Genomic DNA, 14,564 nt, shown 5'->3' with positions numbered 1-14,564 from the left:
GAGCAGGCTGTCCCTTGAGGCCCCTGAGATGCTGGAATGTAGGTAAGCTTGTTTCCTACCTAGCAGGAGGCTGGGCACTGGGATAGCCTTAACTATTTGCTGAGTGAACAACTGGGTCACCGTCTTCAGCAGGGGCCTGGGGCGTGTGACCTCAGTGATGGTGGCCGGAGCTGCCCCACACTGGCCTGGTGCAGGTGAGTCAACAGGGCCCCAGGCTCCACTGGAAGTTGGGCCAGAGAGCTCCTGCCTGAACCGGTGAAAACATTGTTTTTGCAAAGTCACCTTCAATCATAAGCTGTCTCTTTTTTTTTTTTTTAAAGATTTTATTTATTTTGACAGAGAGAGAGAGAGAGAGAGAGAGAGAGAGACGAGAGAGGGAACACAAGCAGGGGGAGTGGGAGAGGGAGAGGCAGGCCCCCCGCCAAGCAGGGAGCCCGATGCAGGGCTCGATCCCAGGACCCTGGGATCATGACCTGAGCTAAAGGCAGACGCTTAACCAACTGAGCCACCCAGGCACCCCTCTATGTTTTTTTTATTTTTAATCTTTTTTAAAAGATTTTTTATTTTTTTATTTTCAAGTCATCTCTACACCCAACGTGGGGTTCGAACCTACACCCCTGAGATCAAGAGTTGCATGCTCCACCCACTGAGCCAGCCAGGCGCCTCTCTCTACTTGTTATTTGTGTGACCTTGGGCAAGATAGTTCACTTCTCCCTGCCTCAGCTGTCTGGCTGTAAAATGGGCACAGCTTAAAAAAATAAAGATAAAACGGGCACAGGTTGTATGTACCTTTTAGGGGTGTGTGAGAACTTGTTACGATGATGCACGAAACATACTTGGAAGAGCATCAGCTGGCCTGACCCACCTTATAATCTCCCAGTACCTTCTGGGAACTTCCTTTGGAAAAAACAACAAGGAAGGTTCCCTGGGATGGGGAATACTCATGGGGCCTCAAACGGAAGGCAGACTTAAACGCACAGGCAGCACCATCAAACTCTTGTGTTCCTTGCCTCAGTCACTCCTGGTGCTGCGTCTGCGCTGGACAAGAAGCCCAGACTGATGGCAAATTGAGAGCTAACCAGGGCCTGGGCCTCAGCTCCCTCAGTGCCTGCCCAGCAGGGTCCATCCTCAGCAGCCCTGACGGCCCCATTCCAGGAAGTGGGGTAGTGAGTCTGCTTGTGATTCTCGGGGCTTTCCACTGTCACTTCAGAAACTTCTGGCAGGGGTATAGCTCAGTGGTAGAGCATCTGACTGCAGAAACTTCTGGCAGTCTTTCAGGCAAGGCTGTGCTGAATGACCCTTTTCTTCTCTCCAAGACTGCCGTTAAAGGCGCCACCACATGGTCCAGTGGGCCTTGTTCTGGGGGGCAGCCAGCTGGTGGTCACCAGCAAGCTCTTCGTAATCACAAAGGCAAAACGTGGGGTGCCAAAGGGGAGCTGTGCGTGTCTGCTTTCAAGTCTTCCTAACACGGTGGGGCCAGAAGTGCAGGCCCAAGGGAGAACCACAACAACCCAGTTTTTAGGTCTGTCCGAAGGACTCTTTCATATGCTCTGCTCATGACTTCCCGTTGATGCATTCGCGTGACAGCAGAGGAGGCGGGGGTCTGCATCCTGCCACTGCAGACCCTGCCCACTGTCCTCCTGGTGGGACGGGCAGCCCACACCGCGGCCTGGATGGGCCCAGTGTGGGTGCAATGCAGCGGCGACTGTGGATGTGATCCTCAGCTGCCGTTCACCCAGGGCGTAACAATTCCTGCACCTAGTATGCTTTCCAATTTGCAGGACTTACCCCAGGCTGGAGGCGTCTTCAGCTACCCTGGGCACCGTCCCTCATCACCCAAACCCACCCAGACTGACCCCTGTCCCCAGGACCACATTAAACTCAGAATTCCTAATGAACATGAAAGACTGGAACAAGCAGTGTGTTTAGTATCTACTCTTTTTTCCATGCCATTGATTTTTGCTCTCACCTGTATTATTTCCTTCTATTTTTTTCTAGGTTTCTGATTTATGATTTTTTAAAAATTTTTTATTTTTAAGGGGCACCTGGGTGGCTCAGTTGGTTAAGCATCTGCCTTTAGCTCAGGTCATGATCCTGGGGTCCTGGGATCGAGCCCCACATCGGTCTCCCTGCTCACAGGAAGTGGGGAGTCTGCTTCTCCCTCTCCCCCTCCCCCTGCTTGTGTGCTCTTTCTCTAATAGATAGACTCTTTAAAAAAGATTTTATTTTTAAGTAATCTTTACGCCCAACGTGGGGCTCAAATTCACAACCCTGAGATCAAGAGTTGCACACTCCACCGACTGAGCCAGCCAGCCACCCCTCCTCTTTGCTAATATGTATACCGAGGGCTCTAACATTCCCTCTGAACACTGTGTTAGCTGCAGCCCGCCTGTCCGAGACATCACATTTTCCTATCTTCTTGTTTTTAAGATCTGTGTTCTGTTCTTCTCTGATAAATTAAAATATAAAGTTTAAGCTATAACTATAGTTTTTAATTTAAACTATAAAATTTATCTCATTTTATTTCCAGAACTACTTGGCTGCAGATTCTGTAGAAAGACTTGGTGGATTCAAGCTCTGAGGATTTTTTTTTTTTTTTTTTAAGTAGGCTCCATGCCCAGCATGAAGCCCAGCACACGGCTCAAATTCACAACCCCGAGATCAAGACCTGAGCTGAGATCAAGAGTCGGATGCTTAACCGAGTCACCCAGGTGCCCTGAAGCTCTGGGAATTTTAAGGGCTCCTCAGTACAACAGACAAGGGTCAAAAGGAACAGTCTGATGACCTGCCTTTTGTTTCTGATATGCAATTTCAGCTGAATAAAAATGACAAACATGATTTTCTTAAAAGAAAACTAATAACTCATCCAAATAAGGTCTTCCAGTGCCTTAGAAGAAGCCTTACGTGAAAAAACGCTTCTTAAAGTTAACAGGAAATCTGCCAACGTTGTACTTAAATAGGAGCTTAGGAACAGAAACCATCTGCATGTTGCTGATCTAGATTTATTAAATTTATTTCATGTCATTGTGGTCACTTTTACAGCTGTTTAGACTTATTTTCAATCACATGACTGTTCACAGAATTCACAGAATTCATTAACAAACTAGTATTTTTACACCCAAGGGTCTTCAGTAGCGCAGCAAGATAGAAAAGATGCCCACGAGGTGCTTGTGTGTGGAATCCAGGTCTGATTACAGAACATTATTGCTTCATTAGTCCTATTTTAAAAAATAATCGCTGATTCCCAGGAAACCCACCCTGTTCTTCGTACGGCGACCGTTGCGGGCTCCCTCATGACAGGGCTGACGTGCAGGGGCCCATCAGCGCCCCGACCCGTGCTCTCCACTGCTCCAGCAGCTAGGGGGCCACAGATGTGGGACCGCACCCCTCCTCGCGGGCTAATATCGTTTATAGTTTGCATCTTGCTCCCTGGTCTTGCAGCTGACAGACTTGCATTCATAGGGGCCTCTACATAAAACTTAAACTAGACATAAACAAGAAGGGCTCAGCAGATGGAGACTAATGCTCCTAAAACAGCCACTGACCATGCAGGGGAGAACATCGAAGCAGCAGAAAAACCTCGAGTCTCAGTCTGTGAAGGATGTTTTAAAGAAAATGGCCTCGGTGATTACGGTCCCAAGGCAGCCGCTTTGCAACACGACTTGAAGACTTCTGGGTAGATCTCTGGCTAGGTTTTCTTAATTTTGTCTCATGTGAGTTTCTATATTGTGAAAAATATCTTGGAGATTTCCTTGTGGCCCCCAAAGCTCTGTGGATCTGTCGGGACCGGGGACAGGGGACTGGCCTCCTCAGGGACGCCGGCACTCTGACCACGTCTGGGGCAGGATCCCTGAGAAATGGTGGCCGTGTCTGATTCTGGAGATGGGGGTGGATGCTGTGTGTGAGTGCAGGCTGCAGGTGGGGTCTCAGTCCAGCTTCTTGGTGTTGCCTGTGCTGTGCACAGCAGCTAAGAAGTCGACGATGAGCTTGGCCGTCTTCCTGGGCCTCTCCATCACCACTGAGTGCCCACAGTTTTCCAGAAGTTCCACCTGGCAGTTGGCGATTGACTTGGCCAACATGTCGGCGCCAGACACGTCGAGCACCTGCAGGACAAGAGAGGATGCTAGGTAGAAAAGCCTCAGATGCCCGTGTGTGTTCAGGGGACCAGACGCCGGACCAGGCCTGGCAGAGGTGATTTTTAGGACCAAGTTACTTCAGTGTCGGGGCACGTGGCTCGCTGACAGGAGTGACTGCATGCCTTATTCTGCAATTTGGTGCCCAAACTTGTGTGGTTGCCAGCATTACTGAAGTGGAAACACACAGTCCCTGCCCAGGAGGAAGTTTTTCGGTCTGGTAGGGAAGCCAGACTGGTCAGCAGATGAGGGCTCTGAGGGTGGGGAGCATCCTGGGAGCTGAGAGTGCACAGGGGAGGAGGATTCGTGAAGAGGGGGGCAGGTCACGGCAAGGGCAGGGGGTGGCAGTTAACCTGATGCTGAGACAGTATGCAGGGAGCGAGGATGGCGTGGTGGAGAGATGGGGGCTCAGGCCTCCAACTGAGGGCAGTGGGGAGCCACGGGGCTGTGTTAGGGACGGACATGATCAGGCTGGACTAGAGAAGGCCAGCTCTGGGAAGGGCACACATGGAAGACACAGGAGGTGAAGGCGAATTATCCCAAGCTGGGGGAGGTGGGAGTGTCTCCTTGAGGGTCTTCTGGGGGTCCCCAGAGCTGTGTGACCACGGGCCCTGGAGTTTGTGAATAATGAAGAATGCTCTTCCGATAAGAAAGGCACCACTCTCGAGGGCTGACCCTTTCCGAACAACGCACTTAATCTGTCACCTGGGTTACCTTGCTATTTACACCCATCCAAGGTTTCCTCCCCAACACCGTCCTATAGCGTCAGATTTGCATCTGTTCCCCGTTTGTCATCGCTTTTACCTTCAACTCATCCTGCACAAGAGGACCCCTCCTCTCATCCTCAATGCAAAAGCAAGACCCCCAACAAACTCATGTGCTGTCTGTGTTTGAGTTCCATTCTGGTCAACCCAGACCATTAAAAACCAAGATTTTCCACCTGGGAAGTTGGGGGTCGGGGGCAGCATGCCTCAGCCAAGGCATGGAGCACGGAGCATAGCAAAGCACCTCCCGGGGCCACAAATAGGAGCAGCTGATGGGGGGAGCTTGGTGAGAGGGGCACCCCGTGAAGGAATCAGACACCTCTGCCTGCCCCGCACTCACAGGGAAGGCTGCTGCGGCAACTGGGCAGAAATAAAGCCCAGCTTCTGTAGAAAAATCCCCGGAGGAAATGCAGGTGGAGTCAACAGGTCACAGCATGAACACTGAATGTCTATCCTGCAGAGACGTCAGAACCCATAGCTCAAGAATACCCACATGAGCCTCTAGCTCTGACACTGTTACGCTGGTCAAATCCAGCACTCCCCATGGTCACTCAGACATATGGGAAATAGCCAGATGGACCCTCATGAGGTACGCACGTCTATGGGAACCAAATCAGCTATTTCTTGGGCAGGACATTCATGTAGATGGTCAAACGATTTTCTTCCATCCCATTTCGGGCCAGGGCCAAGACTAGGGTGACGGAAGTGAGGCACTTGCCTTGGGCACAAAACTTAAGCAGCCTCCAAAAAACTCACGAATTAAGATGAAGATTTTAATGCAGTATTTAAAAAAATAGACATTAATGCAAAAAGATCCACCATGAACAAAATATAAAAATTATAAAGACAGAATCCAACCCTGCACTCACATGATCGACCTCACACTAGTTCAAGCTCTGCCAGGCGTTATAATGGCAGGCAGACTAGAAGTTGCTGGAGCTCAGGAATCCTGTCTGTCTCGGTGCCTGCTGTATCCCCAGGGCTTAACACGGCGTCAGGCACATACCAGGTGCTCAATATAAATCTGTTAGCTGACTTAAATGTATAGGCCATAAGTTGGTTTGTCCCTTTGCTAGTGTATTTACTTTCTTGCTTGCTTGCTCACTCACTCATACTCTGGGTCTCCTGCATCCTAGGCACTGTGGGGGCAGGATGAAGGGACCTTGTATATCTGCACAAGGCCCCCCCATTCTGGTGGACTAAACACAGAGGGGAAATACTTGAACTGATGTGCAGAAATCTCAGGAAAGGCTGCCAAGTTCAGTTGTGCGGGCTGTACACTGCCCAAATTCAGTGGGCATGATTCATGTAGACAACAATGTGCACTGCTATCCTGCAGCTGTACAGCACAGTGGCTGACCTACAGGGGTCCAAAGAAGAGGGAGGCTGAATTCAGCCTGGAAGGCATGGGGTTGGTGACATCAAATGCTGACAACAGAGCAGAAAAAGAGCCAGATGTTTGGGAAGCAAAAGGCCATAAAATAAAGGGCCCCCAAAGCCTTTGCTATTTGGATTCTGCACTGGAGATGGTCCATAGAACACAGAGAATATCTGATCATATTTATAGTAGGCCCATGGAATGTTAGGCTCTTTTTTCAGAACAAAATGGACTTCAGAGCCCTGGAAAAATTCTGGATCATAGGCAGAGGCCAACTTTCCGAGGCAAAGGACACGAGTAATAAATAATAAATAACTTATTTTCTTCTCACTGGAGAAAGATCACCCTCATGTGTGTTACTTCACGTGAATCTCACATCACCCCAGTAGTAGAAGAAACACCCAGGATTTGGAGCAGCTGAGTGGCTTGCTCAGGGTCATGGCCTGATAGAGGGCAAAGGCAGGGCTGGAACCCAGACTTTCAGAGTCCAAGCCCAGAGATCTTGCTTCTGCATTGTCTCTGCAGGGCAGGGTGATGGGTCCTTGCCTCTCCTTGCTGGTCCCTGAGAGCCCCAAATCACCTTTGGGATTTTTAGACTAGAGAAAGGCCTTCATTGTTCTAACTTGATTTCTGATCAAATAACCCCCTGCTGGCCTACTCCATGTCCGCTTCTCCACTCAGGTGCACACAAAGCTCCTTTTAGTCCCTTGGCTGCTGCAGAGGGGAGCAAAGAGCCCTCCCTCCTCTCCATGCCCACATCCCTGCACTGTACATCCTCAGCTGTACCTGGTCAGTTGGGGAGAGTTGTACACTGACGCGATCATCCGCCCCCACCCCACGCGCACTGGGGGCACAGTCCTGCCTGCTTCTCCACACGGGTCATCCTGGGCCTTATAAAGGCTCCATTTCTCATTGCCTCTTCTTGCTTTTTTATTTTATTTTATTTTTATTTTTACTTATTTGAGAGAGAGAGAGACAGAGAGCATGAGCAGGGGGGAGGAGGCAGAGGGAGAGGCAGAGGCAGGCTCCCCGCTGAGCAAGGAGCCCAATATGGGACTCGATCTCAGGACCCAGGGATCAGGACCTGAGCCGAAGGCAGACACCTAACGACTGAGCCACCCAGGCACCCCTCTTCTTGCTTTAAACTTCAGAAGAACTTTGGGGTGCCTTCGGCTCAGGTCATGATCCCAGGATCTTGGGATCGAGTCCCACGTTGGGCTCCCTGCTCAGCAGGGAGTCTGCTTCTCCCTCTCCCTCTCCCTCTGTACTCTCCTTCTCTCTCTCAAATGAATAAAGTCTTTAAAAAAGAAGAAGAAGAAGAACTTTGAGAGTAAGATGACTTCTAAAGAACAACTGCAGGCAAGAAAGGAGCTTCTGGGATACAAATCAGACTCTCTTTGGAGGGTCTGTTATTGCTGTGTCCCCCCTCTAAAATTCATATTTTGAAGTTCTAACCTCCAATACCTTAAAAGGTGACTTTATTTGGAAGTAGGGTAGCTGCAAGTGTAATTAGTTTAGATGAGGTCATACTGGTGCAGGGTGGGCCCCACACTCAATATGACTGCCACCCTTACAAAAATTTAAACACAGAAAAAAAAAAATTCAAACACGGAGACACACGGGTACAGGGAGAACGCTGTGTGAGGATGAAGGCAGACGGCAGCGTGACACATCTATTAGCCAAGGAACACAAAGATTGTCAGTAAACCGCCAGAAGCTGGGGAAGAGGCATGGTACAGATTCTCCGACAGCCCCCAGGAGGAACTAAATTGCGGACAACTCGGTCTTGGACTTCTAACCTCTAGAACTTTAAGATGATCAATTTCTGCTGTGTAGGCCACCCAGTTTGTGGTACTTTGCTATGACCGCCCCAGCAAACTAATACAGAGCCACCTAATAAAACCTATTAAAATTTTATTATTTAAAAAAATTTTTTTTTCTAAGTGAGCTCTATACCCAACGTGGGGCTTGAACTCATGACCCTGAGATCAAGAGTTGCATACTCTACCAACCGAGCCAGCCAGGTGTCCCCAAAACCTATTACAGTTTTAAAATGCACCTGCTCTTTGACCCAGTGAGTCCACAATGAAGAATTTACTCTTCAGGTACGCTCTCACACTCCCCAAACACACATCTATGCTGGTGTTCACTGAGGTATTGTTTAATGGCAAAAAACTGGAAATGACCTAAATGAACATCAGTAGGACACTAATGAAATACACTGTGGCAGAGCCACATAATGGACTACTACGCGGCTATTATAGAGGATAATGTAAACTCTGGAGCAAGAATCATTCACAGATGGGTCAATCGAGGGGGGAATGTTTGGTAAGGAGCAGGATCTTTCAAAGTGTCTCCCACAGACTGCTTATCAGTCACAAAGGGAGACATAATACCTCTACAATGAAGAATGAGACAACACCCTGACCAGGCAATCAACATGAACCTCATCAGGGAGGGGCAGAAGGACACCGTGTGTCCCAGGATGTGCTATCTTATCACTTATGAGCTATTCTGGTGCTGGTCTATAATCTGAGTTTAATTATGAGGAAACAGCAGACAAAGTCAAATTCGCAACATTTCATAAAATGACTGACCTGTACTCTTCAAATATCTCAACATCATGAATGACAAAGCAGACTGGGGTCTCAGTCCACAGTAAAGGAGACTACAGGGCCGTGACATGTAATATGGGACCCCGGATTAGATCCTGCTTCAGGGAAGCAGGAACATTCTATGTAGCTCCTTACTGAAATAACCGAGGAATTTTAATTTATTTTATTTTATTTTATTTTATTTTTTTAAAGTAGTCTCCATGCCTAGTGTGGAGTCCAACGTGGGGTTTAAACTCACAGCCTTGAGGTTAAGACCTGAGCTGAGATCAAGAGTCAGACACTCAACCGATTGAGCCACCCAGGTCCCCCGCCCATGAATTTGGAATATGGGCGTCAGATTAGACAAATTTGCACCTAATGCACCATTGCACCAGCGTTAAACTTCCTGAATATGACAACGCACTGTGGTTAAGTGAGAGAATATTCTTGCTATCAGTAAATAAACCCTGAAGTATTGGGGGTAAAAGGGCATAATGTAAGCAACCTACTTCAATAGTCCAGAAAATGGATAGATATATGAGAATGTTTAAAAAAGCCAATGCAGCGGGGCGCCTGGGTGGCTCAGAGGGTTAAGCATCTGCTTTCGGCTCAGGTCATGATCCCCGGGTCCTGGGATCAAGCCCCACATCAGGCTCCCTGCTCAGCGGGGCACCTGCTTCTCCCTCTCCCTCTACTGTTCCCCCTGCTTGTGCTCTCGCTCTCTCTGTCATATAAATAAAGAAAATCTTAAAAAAATAAATAAATAAAAGCCAATGCAGCAAATGTTAAAAAATTGGTAGTAAATAAAACACAGTACATGTATACCATGGAAAGACACTCACCTATAAAAGGAACAAAGTATTGACATGAAGGAACCTCAAGAACATTATGCATGAGTGAAGAGAGCCAGATACCAAAGAGTACCTATTATATGATACCATTTATGTGAAAATTCAGGAAAAGGCAAAACTGTAGAAATAGAAAACAGATCTGTGGTTGTGTGGGGCTGGGACTAACTGCAAATGGGCAGGAGGGAACTTTGGGGAGTGACAGAAATGTTCTACAACTGGGTTGTGATGGGGCACCCAAGAAGGTGAATTTGATGGTAGGTAGATGACACCTCAATAAAGCAGTTAAAATGAATGAATTTAGGGAAAGTGTATATAAGAGTACTCTGTACTCATCTTATTATTTTTCTATAGGTTTGAAATTATTTCAAAATAAAATATTAAGAATGGGAAAAGATATTTGCAAATGACATATCTGATAAAGGGTTGGTATCCAAAATATACAAAGAACTGATGCAAGTCAACATCCAAAATTGGGGCCCCTGATTGGCTCAGTTGGCTAAATGTCAGACTCCTAGCTCAGCTCAGGTCTTGATCTCAGGGGTGTGAGTTTGAGGCCTGCACTGGGCTCCACACTGGGCATGGAGCCTACTTAAAAAAAAAAATCCAATTAAAAAATGGGCAGAAGACATGAACAGACATTCTCCAAAGAAGACATACAGACACATGAAAAGATGCTCAACATCACTTATCATCAGGGAAATGCAAACCAAAACCACAATGAGATATCACCTCACACCTGTTGGAATGACTAAAATAGAAAACACAAGGAATGACAAGTGTTGGTGAGGATGTGGAGAAAGGGGAACCCTCTTACACTGTGGGTGGGAATTCAAACTGGTACAACCACTGTGGAAAACAGTCTGGAGATTCCTTGAACAGTTAAAAATAGAACTACACTATGATCTAGTAATGGCACTACTGGATATTTACCCAGAGAATGCAAAAATACTAATTTCAAGGAATACATGCACCCATATGTTTATAGCAGCATTATCTACAATAGTCAAATTATGGAAACAGCCCAAGTGTCCATTGACTGATGAATGGATAAAGAAGATGTGGCAGATATATACAATATTACTCAGTCATTAAGAAGAATGAAATCTTGCCATTGGCAATGACGTGGATGGAGCTAGAGAGTATCACGCTAAGTGAAATAAGTCAGTCGGAAAAAGACAAACACCATATGATTTCACTCATACGGAATTTAAGAAACAAAACAAATGAACAAAGGAAAAAAGACAAGCCAAAAAAACAGACCCTAAACTATAGAGAACAAACTGATGGTTACCAGAGGGAAGGGGGGGATGGGTTAAACAGGCGATGGGGATCAAGGAGCGCACGTGTCCTGATGAGCACCGGGTGATGTATGGAAGTGTTGAATCACTGCATTGTTCACCTGAAACTCATGTAACACCGCATATTAACTTACTGGAATTAAAATTTAAAAAAATCTTGGGGCACCTGGGTGGCTCAGTCAGTTTAGCGTCCAACTCTTGATTTCGGTTCACATTTCACATCATGATCTCAGGGTCGTGAGATCGAGCCCCGCATCAGGCTCTGTGCTGGGTGTGGAGCCTGCTTAAGATTCTCTCTCCCTCTCCCTCTCCCTCTGCCCCTCCTTCTCTTTCTCTAATTAAAAAAAAGAGAGAGAAAGTAAAAATTTTTTAAAATCTTTTAAAAAAGCAGGATTTAACCACTGGTCATGTCATTTTTGTGTATGACTATAAAAGCTTACCCAAACATATTAATAAAAGTCAGTAAAATTAAAAATATATATATATAAAATAGATGGAGTAAATAAATCTACATGGGCTGGTATGAAATGATTTCCAAGATACAGACATTCCTACATATATGAAGTACTGTGAACAGTGTCGTTACGCACGTTTGAAAAACTTACAGATGTGACTACCTCTGCAGATACACGTACACTCAGAAGGGCAGTAAGCAGACAACGGCCCACTGCCTGTCTGTGGGAATGAAGGTTCCCTGGCACTCTGCCTAGCCACTTTCTGCGTACTACTGTCTGCTGCTGCTTTGCACAACAGCAGAGCTCGGGAACTGCGACAGAAGTAGCAGGACTCACAAAGTTGGAGAAATATCTGCTATCTGGCCCTTCACAGAAAACATGTCAATCCCTGCCTTAGGAAATGGAAGAAACATATGCAAGACAGTGAGAGCTACCCTGGGATGGAAAAAAGATCAAATTTTTGTTACAACCCTTTTTGTACTCTTTAAAGTTGTTTTTTTTTTTATGATTTTGTTTATTTAGAGAGCGGGAGAGACAGAGAAAGCGAGCATGAGCAGAGGGAGGGGTGGAGGGAGAGGGAGAGGCAGGCTTCCTACTGAGCAGGGAGCTCAACGTGGGGCTCGAGCCCAGGACCCTGGGATCATGACCTGAGCTGAAGGTAGACGTTTAATGACTGAGCCACCCAGGTGCCCCTCTTTAAAGTTTTTTGTACTATGAGACTACATGGCTTTGATAAAAGTAATTTGTAAAAATGATTTAAGATTGCCTTTCATTTTATTTATTTTATTTTTTTAAGATTTTTAAAACTTTTTTTTTCAAGATTTTATTTATTTATTTGAGGGAGACAGAGAGAGAGAGAGCACGAGAGTGGGGAGGGTCAGAGGGAGAAGCAGACTCTCCGCTGGGCAGGGAGCCCGATGCGGACTCCATCCTGGGACTCCAGGATCATGATGTGAGCTGAGGGAAGATGCTTAACTGACTGAGCCACCCAGGCGCCCTTAGGATTTTAACTTATTTATTTGAGAGAGAGAGAGAGAGAGAGCAAGCATGAGGGGGAGAGGGAGAAGCAGGCTCCCCACTGAGCAGGGAGCCTGACATGGGGCTGGATCCCAGGACCCCGGGATCATGACGTGAGCCAAAGGCAGACGCTTAACCGACTGAGCCACCCAGGCACCCCGATTTCCTTTCATTTTAAAAGATCAACATCTTTGCTCTCAACTCAAGAGAATGATGCCCCCCATAAATATCAGCACTTGACCCAGGTGTGTTCTACTTCCTCCTGGTATCAGAAACCAGCCAGTGAGGCTCACTTGATAAATGACCTCTTGCTTTTCCTCAGAGGCCGGTGACACTGGCAAAGGGTACCCAGGGATGAGCTACATACCTGGTCTTGTTTCCCCCAAATGATCTGCGTTGGGACCTTGATCTTGTCCATGTTCTGATGGAGGGAGTATCTTGACTTCTCACTGACGATTTCCAAAAACACTTTTCAGAAAAGGAAAACAAAGTGAGTGCGTGCCGGGCTGTGCCTGTGGGCACCAGAACTCTACAGAGTTCAGGGATGGTCATGGACTCAGGGCCGCCACTTTCTGTCTTTAGGGGCCCCAGAAAACGATCAAAATCTCAGAAATGTAAAATATAAAGGCCAACCACCCTTAGAGCTTCACTCGTCACAAGCACCAAGCCTAACCACGGCTACTTACGCTTTCTGTAGAAGTTGTTATGAGGAATACGGACGTCAACAAGGCCTTGCAGGATCTACGGAGAAGTGAGCCACGGTTAGAAGGCAAGAGACGGGCTGTTTCCTCAGGCCCCCCCGTGGCTCCGGGACAACGAAGGAAATAAAGTCTGGCAATGTATGGCAGTGTCAAGGTTTTAGGGCCCAGGGCTCCAAATTCCCACCACGGAGTATGCATTGTAATTGGGAATTAGGGTCATCTGACGCTTTTTGCTTTGTAATTAGGAAGGAACCCGAGTAATGCTGGGAAGCCAAAGCATGTAAAAACACCTGACATGGTTCACAGCCACTTTATCTTGAGATATTCTCTGCTTAGCCTAAGATACAATCAAGGCTAGAAATAATATCAAGGAATTGTTTAGTAATATCCAAATGCAGAATAAGGTCTACTAAAAAAAAAAAATCAAACTAGTGGGGATGATGGGCCTCTTGAACAATAAAGAGATGAACTATTTAAAAAATTCTGGGATGGGTTCCATAGTTCTTTGTTTATTATTCAGTGTTATCTTTGCTTTCCTTGTGGAGGGCTGGTGAAGGCTGCAGCCAATGTGGGTACGCCAGATCTACTGGACCTGGGATCCTGACCCAGAGACTGGCTGTGGGAAGAAGGAACACAGCCCTCCTCTTCCTCCTGCCACGGGATCCCTGAAGTAGGGTACAGCGTTCACATTAGCACTGGCACGCCTCTCATCTACCTGGGAGTGGTTTGCGCCCCTCAGATGCACTCTGAGGAGTCCTGTGTACTGACTGAAGGGGGAAAATGTAGCCAGAACTGCTCTGAACCAACCCTCTGGAGCATGACTAGAATCTGACCATTCTGGAAGTGAAAGCCTAGAGGTGACACCAATGGCAAGTTGTCCAACACACTGTGCTCGGCATCAGCCCTTTTGTTTCCTCTACTATGATCTTGCACGTGCACATCTATCCATCTTGCATCCTCGACCTCTGCTCTCCCACCCAGCCACCCATCTTGCTTGCATCTCTGACTCGTGTGCATATATCTGTGCATCCACCTACCCTGTACCTACCCATCCATCCATCCATCCTCCATCCCTCCTTCATGCAGATATCCATCCACACTACATCTCTGAATCATACATGCATGTCTACTGATGTATCCCTCTATCCTGCATCCACCAATCCATCCATCTTCCATCCCTGCATTCTCCAGGCAGCCTCATCCAACCAAGTATTCAGCCATTCATCTCTCCTGCATCCCTAACCTACGCATGTACCTGCAACAATTCATGTGCCCATCTACTCTGCACCTACTCACACATCCATTCTCCATCTCTGCATTATCCTCCCTCCCTCTGACCCACCCAATCTATACTGAGGACCTACTTCACGCAA

General features: G+C 47.1%; 1 protein-coding gene across 7 annotated transcripts in view; it reads right to left on the bottom strand.

Annotated features, from left to right (window-relative positions):
* Positions 1 to 2,982: 2,982 nt before the first annotated feature.
* Positions 2,983 to 14,564, bottom strand: part of ABHD6 (abhydrolase domain containing 6, acylglycerol lipase) — a 75,956-nt gene continuing 64,374 nt past the window's right edge. For all 7 annotated transcript variants that reach the window (XM_027586873.2, XM_027586877.2, XM_027586872.2 and 4 more), the window contains 3 exons: positions 13,177 to 13,231; positions 12,858 to 12,958; positions 2,983 to 4,103 (listed from right to left, as the gene is read on the bottom strand). In XM_027586873.2, the coding sequence (XP_027442674.1) occupies positions 3,927 to 4,103; positions 12,858 to 12,958; positions 13,177 to 13,231 (333 nt within the window). In that variant the 3' untranslated portion in view covers positions 2,983 to 3,926. The remainder of the gene's footprint in view (positions 4,104 to 12,857; positions 12,959 to 13,176; positions 13,232 to 14,564) is intronic.

The sequence above is a fragment of the Zalophus californianus genome, chromosome 1 (assembly GCF_009762305.2).
Source record: "Zalophus californianus isolate mZalCal1 chromosome 1, mZalCal1.pri.v2, whole genome shotgun sequence".
Classification (NCBI taxonomy): Eukaryota; Metazoa; Chordata; class Mammalia; order Carnivora; family Otariidae; genus Zalophus; species Zalophus californianus.
This window is presented reverse-complemented; position numbering and strand designations above follow the sequence as displayed.